The following is a 10,982-nucleotide window of genomic DNA, read 5'->3' as shown; positions in this document are numbered from 1 at the left end:
GGACGGCTGGTGTTAGTGAGTGAGTGAAGGGGACGGCTGGTGTTAGTTAGTGAGTGAGTGATGGGGACAGCTGGTGTTGAGTGAGTGAGTGAAGGAGACGGCTGGTGTTGACTGTAGTCGGTGTACTGTCTGTAATACGAGCACTGAAAGTCTGTTTTGAGTGCATTAATGACCCTCAGATAGCAAACGCTTTTTATATGATTGAATCCCAATAGAGTGAAGGAGATTTACATACCAAGACATAAATGGAATTAAATATATGCTGGTCGTTCTGTCTCTTCTCCCCTTTAATCATGGCCTTAGTACCCCTCCCCATGCTGCTCCAATCATCCATAATGTGTGTGTGTGTGTGTTTGTGTGTGTTTCCAGATGTTAGAGGATTAGTCATCTACTGACCAATTCTTATTTCCGGGTGTGAGCATCCAAATTGAAGGCAAAGTTAACAGCTCACTCTGGAGTCTGATGACCTGTTTACCTGCAGAGGAATCTCCAAATATCAAATCTGGTTCCAGTGTCCACGAGGGAACTGAAACACCTGCTGCTGTGTTATTACAGTAATTGGTATAATCCAGATTTGTTTCAAATCGGCTTCCGTTGAGTTTCTGTTGGTGACGCAAACATCTGGTCCAGATGTTTGCGTCACCGATGAAGCCGGCGTGCATTTCAAGTTGCTGTCATGATTCTGTTGTGAGAGGAAGCTTTCATTAGTTCAAAGTCTATGCAGCAAAGAGAGAGAGGCCTGACGCGAAATATAGAAAAAAGGAAGTGAAGGACAGGTGTGAACTTTTGATCTTGGCATCACAGCGATGGGAAATTCTTCCGTGATTAGTGTCTGTGGACGATTCTGCCTGTTGATGACGTGTGTGTAGTGCTGCAGACTTTGTATAAATCAGATGTTCTGACGTCCAAAAATGTATTTAAAGAAAGAAAGAAGAAAAGAACAAGTTCCAGCAGACAGAAATGAGCACAGAACGACGGCAGATAAATGGACATAAGTTACTGTTTGCAAATTTTGAGTTGTCTTCGCACTGACTATGTTCAGTGTGTAAATAAAATATATAATCTGTACAGAATTAATAGAAAATAACCATTTTAAAGACCCGCCTGAACAGCTGTGGTTCGTTGGTGGTTGGTTCCGCTGTCACAAATAGCCGAAATATAAAATCATGGCTTTTACTGAAGAGAGGAAGACGCCGTGACTGGCTTTTTGATATGTGTGCGTGCGTGCGTGCGTGCGTGTGTGTGCGCGCGTGTGTGTGCGCGTGTGTGTGTGTGTGTGTGTGTGTGTAAGAGTGAGTGAGAGAGAGAATGTGGGGTCGGTCCTGGTGAATTTCTGCTGAGGAACAGAGGGATCAGCCAACACACACACACACACATGCATAAATACACACATACACACACATACACTACCTGTGAGATTAAATTCAGTCTTCATTTATCACTTTCTGTTCCTTTTTTAACAATGTGACTTTTGTGTGTGTGTGTGTGTGTGTGTAGCCCTCTGTTCCGTCTGTATGGTCACTGACTTTGATTGGTCCAACCTCTACTGTAATCTTAGTTTCTGTTCCTTTTTGTTTTGAATTATTTTTTTTTCATTGCCTCTTGGGACTGCTAATAAAATGATTGTTAAAAGTGAAACTCCACATGCTTCAACCTTCTCTGGTGGTTCTTGTGTCTTAATTACAACATATATGTATACATATTTTACATTTCATCAAAATTACATTCGATTGATATTGCTGTTTTTCCTCAGTGTTTGCCAAAATACAAAACATTATTTTCACTTCATCTTGAAATGTAGCCATGCGGATGGATTTGGTTTTATAAGTTCAGGTTTAGGGGAATATTTTCTCCATTTGTGCTTCAACACAAATACATATGTTTATGTAAAGAGAAGTTGATTGTGACCAATATATCAGAATTTTAAAACCCATATCAGTATTGGTCTCAGCCTTCAAAAAGCCAGTATCAGTTGGAATTCTGAACAAATAAACCCCAAACTGTGCATGACGATACAACTAGAGGTGGAATCTTGTTCTTGAGTTATCTGGATGAACCAACCCTTTAAGTTTAACGCTCAAGAACGGGGAGAAAGAAAACATTATGCTACATGTCAACAGTGTCACTATGTAACCGTAATACTCGAGATGGGTCTTGATCTCAAAACCACTTTCTGAAGGTCTCGCATTTTTACTCGGTAATGTCTCGGTCTCAGAAAGACTTATTTCAAGTAATTAAAAAATGACAGTAGGCTACAATATACTGTGATAAAATACTGTTGAGTAGAAACTAATGTTTCATATACAGTTAATAGCATTACACTACAATTACAGTAGTTTATTGTAAATAGAAAAACAGCAACGTGCTGGCGACTGTGCTGCCAATATACAAGGAAGTGGTTTACAGTGACTTGGGTTTAGGTGGTTTTGACCACCTTAACACTGCCAGGTAATATCTAGCACAAGAACACTGTGGAGTCAACCCAGCCAAGACGAAACCCTGGGTAGACGGGCTCAGTGAAGGTGGTGTGGAAGGTATGGAGGAGGGTCAGTGCACCACAGGACGCCCTGAAGAAGGACAGTTCCCCCGCTGACCAGTCCAGATAGACTCCTACTTTATTAGTGTTGGGTGGGGTGGTTACAGCAGTGTTCATGTCCTTGTGCCAGGCCCTGTAGCCGTCTTTGGTGCAGTTTAGTCCCCAGGAACAGTCATTTTTGCCTAACCAGCTGTCCTGACCCTCTCCCTCCCTGCACATCCTTCTGTAGGCGACTCCTATGAAAGCTCTCCCACTCCATTCTGTCTCCCAGTAGCAGCGGCCAGTCAGCCCCTCCGTGCACAACACCTGAGTCCAGAAATCAAACCTTTCTGGGTGATCAGGGTACGGCTGCTTGGTCCAACGCAACGCTTTCCTGTTTCCCTCGGACAGAGACAGGTCTCTGTGAGCTGTGTTTGGGTCCAGGGTGAGTTTGTTGGTGTCTGATGATGGAACAGAACAAACATGTCAGTCAGTATTATACATTACTGAATGCTGTTTTATGAAGTGCTGGTTACTCACATTTCTTTGGAGCTGGCTGTGCTCTGGATTCATCACACTGCTCCACACTAAAACATGACAGAAGACCAGACACTTGTATCATTAATGGGGTTAAAACAGTAAACCACCAATTTAGCATTTCAGGAGCAAAGTCAATGCAGCAGAGATAACGTCTTTTCCTCTTTTATACTGAAAATGATATGGAGTAGATCATCTTGGGGATTTAGCTTAAAAAACTAACTTCTTACATGAAGATAGAAATTTCTTGAGACTGTTGACAATACAGCCCGAACATTTGTCGATACCAATGTATCTGTACCGCCACTACCTGAGTTCCTGCAGGCTGCATTGTGGGTCGTTCTGCAGAGCAGACAGCAGCTGCAGGCCCGACTCTCCCGGGTGGTTGTAGCTCAGGTCCAGCTCTCTCAGGCGGGATGAGTTCAAAGCAGATGCCAGGAAGGTGCAGCCTTTCTCTGTCACTCTGCACAGGGACACACTTCAAAAACACCAAGACATTTCATCCAATATATCTCCATAACAACAGTCCTGCTGTGAGATAACTCATCTGACACTCACATGAGTTTTTCCAGTTTACAGTGAGGACTCTCCAGTCCACAAGAGAGAGCTTTGACTCCTTTGTCCTGAAAGTCATTGTCAGAGAGGTCCAATTCTTTCAGCTGGCAGGAGGCTGAGCTGATAACAGAGGCCAGAGCATCGGAGCTGTGCTCTGTTAAGTTGCAGCTCCTCAGTCTTAACAAACACAAAATACAGAAAAGATGAAACTTGCTTAGAACTCAAACATCTTTACTTGACCATGTGGGGTGGTTGTTGGGTTTTGACCTGAGTGTCTCCAATTTTCTGTTCTTCAGTCCTTCAGAGAGCAGTTTTATTCCGTCATCTGTCAGGTTGTTGTTGCCCAGGTCCAGCTCTGTAACCTGTGATGGGTTGATGCCCTTCGCCAGGTTTTCACAGCAACTCAAAGTGAGATTACATGCATGTAGACTGCAGGAGGAAAGGAAGTATGAGAAAGGTAAGTCATAAAGAAATATCCATATCCAGCTAGTTACTAACTTTATCTATCTGCTGTTTTGTGCCGGGCAGGTGGTGTAAAGTGAAAGCAATGCTTCTTAAGCTGAGAGGGACCTGCATAGTCAGGTGATCAGTCATTTGATGGATCTCAGCTCTGCATATTTAACTTTTTACACTGACAACTGAAATGAATTTGTTCCTTGTTACCTACCTAACCTTTTGTTTCCTATTATATTATACTGTATATCAACTGTACCCAGGTAAATAATCTTTCCACACATTGCAAGTGGTCTCAGGTACGACAGACCACAAGTTTCTTTGATCACTTATTCTTCATGCCAAAAATAATCCCAGCACTGAAGCTGGCTATCTTTAACTTTGGGGCAAAAAAAAGAAAAAGCTTTAGAACTACTATCTGTTTTTAGAAATCACTTACTTTGCCACTCTGGCTGTTTTAATGACAGGCAGCAGCCGAAGAAGACCTTCCTCTGACCTGGTGTAGTTGCTCAGGTCAAACACACTCAGTTCCTCTTCTGATGTCAGCAATACAAAGACCAGAGTGGCCCACTGGGCAGGTGAAAGTTTGGTTTTGTTGAGACTGCCCTCGCTGAGGTAGTTCTGAATCTCCTTCACGAGAGAGTGGTCGTTCAGCTCATTGAGACAGTGAAAGAGATTTAGGCATCTGTCTGGGGACAGACTTTCCTGGATTCTCCACTTTATGTGTTTAATGATCTCCGTTCTTGTTCTTTGGTGTGTTCTGTTGCTGGTCATTAGATGCTTCAACAGAGTCTGATTTGATTCCATAGACAAGCCCAAAAGGAAGCGCAGAAAGATGTCAAAATGTCCATTTTCACACCGCAAAGCCTTTTCTACTGCTTCTTTGTAGAGGATGAGCTCTGACGGATCTCTGAACAGGAAACGTCTGGAAGCAGACGACTTCTTGACCAAGACGTTGTTGTTTTCGTTGTTGAACGCGAGGTAAACGTACAGCGCAGCAAAGAATTCCTGGACGCTCAGGTGCACAAAGCAGAACATCTTCTCCTCGCACAGCGCCAGCTCCTCATTGAAGATCTGCGTGTAGACTCCTGAGAACATGGACGCCTGGCTGACTTCTATACCGTTCCGTTTGAGGTCACTCTCATAGAAGATCAGGTGGCCCTTCTCGAGCTCCTTGAATGCCAGTTTACCCAGCGAGATGAGGTTATCTCTCATCCAGTCAGTTTTTGACTCTCTTCTCCCAGGAAGCCTCTTCTTCATGGTATCCACGTACAAGGACAAGAAGTGTATGTACATTTGAGTGAGGGTCTTTGGCGTCTCTTTACTGTCTGCCGTGGACAACTTCTTCTCAAGAACACTCGCCGCCATCCAGCAGAAGACTGGTATGTGGCACATGATGTGAAGACTCCTGTAGGATTTCACATGCGCGATCACCCTGTTTGCTAAGCTCTCGTCACTGATTTTCCTCCTGAAGTACTCGTCTTTCTGGGGGTTGTTGAACCCTCGCACCTCTGTCACTAGATCAACGTACTCCAGAGGGATCTGACCGGAAGCTGCAGGGCGAGATGTTATCCAAACAAGAGCCAAAGGAAGCAGCCTTGCCCTGATGAGGTTGATCAGAAGCACCGCAATCGTGGTCGTCTGCGTCACATCAGACAGTATTTCACTTTTGTGGAAGTCCAAAGACAGGCGGCTCTCGTCCAGCCCGTCCAGGATGAAGAGCATTTTGTTTTTACCATAAGTGAAGATTCCTGTGTCTTTTGTTTCGGGGAAAATGACACTGAGAAGCTCCACTAGACTGAAGGTTTTCTTCCTCATCAGATTCAGCTCACGGAAAGAGAGAGGAAATACAAACGCCAGGTTGGTGTTTGCTTCCCCCTCAGCCCAGTCTAGAGTGAATTTATTGGCAGATACGGTTTTTCCGATGCCGGCGACTCCCCTTGTGATCACAGTTCTTATGTAGTGGTCCCGTCCAGGTGGAGGATCAAAGAGGTGATTGCAGTGGATGGATCTCTCCTGGGCCACATGTGTCCTGGATGCCGTCTCAATCCGTCTCACCTCGTGCTCCTTGTTGACCTCACCACTTCCTCCCTCAGTGATGTAGAGCTCTGTGTAGATCTTATTGAGAGGTATCCTGTTTGCTTCCTTCGTCATCCCCTCGTACAAATGGCTGAACTTTCTCTTCAGAGTAGCTTTTAGTGTCTCTTGACATTGTGCAATCTTATCGTCTGAAGGTGGAAATGCATTCAAAGGTTAATCGTTTTTTTTAAAATTTTTGATATTTTTTAAGAATCAAAAATATTTTTGATATTTTTTAAGAATCAAAAATATTAAACAAGGTATTACTGACTTTGGGGCTGCAGGTCACCACAGTTGTCTGCAGTGTCATAGTTCAATTCTTCTTTCGATGAAACAATAGACCCTGCAAAAGAAGAAACAAGATCAGCACGGCCCAACCCCCAGTATCGGATACTCCCACGTCTTATATATATCTACCTCGGCTCGTTGAGAAGACATTGATGTTTATGGTGCCAACGCTAGAACCAATGATGGAGGGAGCGACCACACTGCCTCCGGTCTGAGCGGTGTAGCTGGGTTGAAAATGATGAACCGTGGCTTGAATAGAGGGAACTAACTCTGAGAAAAAAAAAACAACTCAGTTTCAGCAGCTGGTTACAAAAATACCGTGTAGTGAATGATCAGTTGAGCAGAAATTGTTATTACAGCTAGATTTTAAGATGTTTCTGGTGCTTTTTTATCAATTGACAAATTCTATATTCATGGTTTTGGATTTGAACTCTTCCTCTTTACCCTCATAACTTGTTGGTCCAATTCATTGGCATAGGAACTTCTTATTCTTAATTTGACATCCTTACCTCGAAGAAGGTCGTCTGTTTCATCAGCAACAATCTTTTCCTCCATGTTTTTCTCATCTGCTCCCTCGTAGCCCCGGTGATTTCTGTGGATTGATACGTCTCATAGTTGTCTTGGTCTCGGGCATGAGACGGAGACTTTCCTGTACTTTAATTTACTTCCAGTGGATCAAATGACATTAAATTAAAACAAACATTCTTTCAGATACAGACAAAATACATACAAATACACACAAAATTCAGTCAGGGATTTTAATGAAATCAAATAGATTAAAAGTTGAAGGAAATGCTGACCTGCTTTTGCCATCTGATTCACACACTGACAGCGGAGTGTTATTTGTGTGTTAAACAAAAAACGTGTTTTACTTCCTTCCTGGTTGAAGGTGAAGAAAACAGGAAGCTGGTGTTTCTTGTCTGCACCGTCTAGCACTATGTAAAGGCTCCTCAAATAAACCGCAGCTCTTAGAACAGTTTCATTTACTAGAAAATGTCAGTTGAATAAAAATTGCTGCAACATGTTTTTAGCTTTATTGGAAATTATGAGGATCTTTCTTTCTTTTTGTCAGTATTCTTATCATGAACATGTTCTATCATTTTACATTAGTTTATGAGAATTTTAAATCATGTAACATCTGCAAATTGAAGATAAACATACACTCCTCATTTAATATCATTACTTCAGTTCATTAAGAAACGAGAGTCTACAGTGGTGCCAGCAGCTCTGCGAGGCCCTGAAACACAAGCAATTAGACAAAATACAAGAGACTTAAGAAAACATCTTTATCAATTTAACATTAAGAAAAAATGCTGCGAATAGAGAAAACACATCCGAGTAGATAACATGATAAACTGCTCAGTGTTAGTATTGTGTAGAGTGATTTGAGCTAAATGCTAGCATGCCCACAATGCAAAATGCAAAATTGCTGAAATTAAGCAGGTGTGTTTATCATGTTCACCATCTCAACATTTTATAATTAGCACTAAACACAAAGTACAAATGAGGCTGATGGGAATGTCATTAGGGTTTGCAGAGATGTGGTGCTATGTGAAAAATCGGGGCATCACTAGTCATTGGGATTCATCCTCCACTGAACATATATATCTGTACAAAATGTCACCGTAGTTCATCTTATAGCTTTTGAGGTATTTCAGTCTGAACCAAAGCGGCGCACCGACAGACGGACCGACATTATCATCCCGAGAGCCACGCCACAAGAACAAGTACGCATAACACAGTGATAGAACTATTGTGACGATTTCATCAGTAATGTGTGATGAATTATTAAAGGTAATATATGTTCTTGAATCTGAAGCAGCCATTTTCTGTTATTACATCACAGTGTGAGAAATCTTTGACTCACAGATCTGTAAAGAGCCTCCACTGATCATTTCTTTTGACCCCCTCATCATCATCATCATCACCATCATCATCATCATCATCGATTTCAACAAAAGCAAAATATTGGGGTGTTTTGGGGGTGAAAAAACAATTAGAAAATTCTGTTTAGTTAATCCTCCATCCATTATCTTGTTCAGGGTCGCAGGGGACTGGAGCCGATCCCAGCTGACATTGGGCGAAGGTAAGGTACAGCCTGGAAGGGTCTCCAGACCATCACAGGGCCGACACATGGACAGACAACCATTCACGCTCACATTCACACCTACGGGCAATCTTAGAGTAATCAATTCAGCTAAGCTGCATGTCTTTGCACTGTGGGAGGAAGAAGAAGCTTCTTGCTGTGAGGCAACAGTGCTGCACTACACCACCATGCAGCCCCTAGTTGATCAATTTCTCTCAAAAATAAGTTTTTTCATTCCATTTCTGTCTTCACATTCACTCAGGTCCTCTCCATCGAGTGACATGTAATCATTTCACCAGCGCAGTTAAGAACTGCTTTCTTTATTGGGTCTTAGTTTCTGTTTTTACAGTGACAGTTTCTACATGCTGCATCTTTGCCTGTTGAACAGATGGTGGAAGCAAAGTGCAAGTTGTGCCGTTTTACTTCCTCCATGTGCAGGACATGCTGTGACTGATATGAGTTCATTATAGGCAGATAGTGATGCCAATATTAGTTTGGACCGAGGCTGTTTTGTAGTTTTTTTTGGAATCCTTCCAAAAATTGCAAGTTAAAACATATCTAAGTATCTACATTACCTCAAGTAAATGATGTTGTACAGCAAATGTTGTATGTAACATTAAAGGATACGTTTTTCAAGTCTGCCTTAAAATATTCAGGCACGCGTGAATGTTGAAATAGGTTGTTCTTGTTTTGAACATTCCTCCTGTTAAAACAGAAACTGTTCACTCCTAAAAATGAACTTGTCCAATTGATTTGTCGAACTCAAGACTGCCAAAGGCTCATATTTGATTCAGAAAAAACTTTGGAATATATATGAACGAGGACTGTAGACTTTGTTCTACATCACTTGTATTGAAAGTGTGTTAAAGAAGGGACCTTTTATTGGCCATTATAAACAGGAGGAACGATTAAAACCAGTTTCAGTGTTCATACCAGCATCTGAATATGGTTTCAAGACAGACTTGAGAATCATGCATGTATCCTTTAATCAGAAGAAACTGCTTCAACATTGATGACTTAAATGAGATGATTTTGTCAGAGAGGACTTATTTTATATAAAAAAGAAAAATATTTTGAAAAAAGGTCAAATTAGTATAAATGTGTTGTTTCCAGACTACATAGCTGGCTTCTTACCACGAGGAAGCAAGTTCTTAATCTCGTATCTTCGGTGGCCTTGAATGCGGAAACTTAACTGCCATTTCCAGTGTGTTCACTTCTGTCAGTTAACTCTTTTATGTCAGTATTAGAAAGTGGAGCTGAACCTGAATACAAGTCAAGACAAACAAGAAAAGTAAAGATGCAAAGCAACTGAGCTAGTGACGCAACAATAGGATGCACACAGAAGAGCCGAGCGAGCTTATTTAAACTATTGTTAGCTGGTACTGATCAATCAAAAAAATGTAATTCTCCATCGCCACCATTTGCTGCTCACCTTTGTTTTTTTTGGGCTGCATCCAATATTTTCACAAAGATTTTGTTAGTAGGAGCTGCTCCTTCCTCTGTGCGTCCTTGTGCATGTTTTATACAAACAATGACTGAAAGTTTCACTTTTTCTGGTCTCAGCTGTATTTGTTCGCCGCTGCAACGGACCAGTGATGGACAGAACCTACATTACATTACATTAAAATAGCTATGATATTTGCATTATTGAATTGAAGATGAACAAAAAGAAGATTTCTATGCTGCCCAAGTTTAAAGGATATCTTCACATTTTTTCAAGTCTGTCTCAGTGCAATATTCTCGTGCCCATAGTACACTTAAAAACGTTTGGCTTGCTGTGATCATTCATACCGTTCACATTTTATAAAGTTGTCTGATGTTAATGTGCAGCATCCGCTTCTGAGTTAATCGGATGAAGTGGGGATGAAAAGTTGCTGTGATTTTAATGTGAAATTCTCTCTTTGTGTTTACCTCAACCGTGTTGCTGAGCCGAGGTGGCGTGATATTAACACAAAGTGTGGAGTTTGTGCTAAAATTACTGTGACTTTGAAATGTGTTGTTGCACAGAACGAAGGCTGCGGATTTTGTTTCCCATCACTTACATTGACAGGAAGTGACCTCTGAACGAAAGGGTTGATTCCAGCAAAACAATGTGACCAAATCCTCTGATGTAGATTTAACTTTCTCTCATTTATTAATTCACAAAACTGAACTACAAACTGGCCACAACTGAATGTTGTTGAGCATCCCTGTGTTGCATAATGTTTATAAATTATCCTTGAATCCTTAAACCCTTGAATCAGGAACGGGTGCTGACTGCATGTCACCTCTGATTTTTTGCTGCAATGTTCAAAAACGTACCGTTATTTATTTACACTGGCAGAGCTGACTGAGCTGACTGAGCTGACTGAGCTGATGCTGGCGTTTCATCAGCGACACCCTCCTTTTCACCCGGACAGCCACTCTCACCCACACACACACGCACACTGATGCCGAGGCCGACGCTGTCCAAACGCGACCACGACCGTC

At 41.9% G+C, this 10,982-nt stretch overlaps 1 protein-coding gene across 2 annotated transcripts; it reads right to left on the bottom strand.

Moving 5' to 3' along the window:
* Window positions 1–1,296: 1,296 nt before the first annotated feature.
* Window positions 1,297–7,263, bottom strand: LOC116381655 (NACHT, LRR and PYD domains-containing protein 3-like). Of its 2 annotated transcripts, none has more exons than XM_031843960.1 (9): window positions 6,937–7,263; window positions 6,557–6,697; window positions 6,411–6,482; window positions 4,500–6,288; window positions 3,875–4,036; window positions 3,611–3,784; window positions 3,363–3,530; window positions 3,056–3,102; window positions 1,297–2,976 (listed from the first exon to the last, which is right to left on the bottom strand). In XM_031843960.1, exons 1-9 carry the CDS (start codon window positions 6,980–6,982, stop codon window positions 2,456–2,458), a joined length of 3,120 nt encoding a protein of 1,039 aa, XP_031699820.1. In that variant the 5' UTR covers window positions 6,983–7,263; the 3' UTR covers window positions 1,297–2,455. The 2 variants fall into 2 exon arrangements, with proteins under 2 accessions (XP_031699820.1, XP_031699821.1); XM_031843961.1 differs by having other exon boundaries at window positions 3,363–3,515.
* Window positions 7,264–10,982: the final 3,719 nt, after the last annotated feature.

Source organism: Anarrhichthys ocellatus, unplaced genomic scaffold (assembly GCF_004355925.1).
Source record: "Anarrhichthys ocellatus isolate YVR2014 unplaced genomic scaffold, GSC_Weel_1.0 scaffold4, whole genome shotgun sequence".
NCBI classification, from domain to species: domain Eukaryota; kingdom Metazoa; phylum Chordata; class Actinopteri; order Perciformes; family Anarhichadidae; genus Anarrhichthys; species Anarrhichthys ocellatus.
This window is presented reverse-complemented; position numbering and strand designations above follow the sequence as displayed.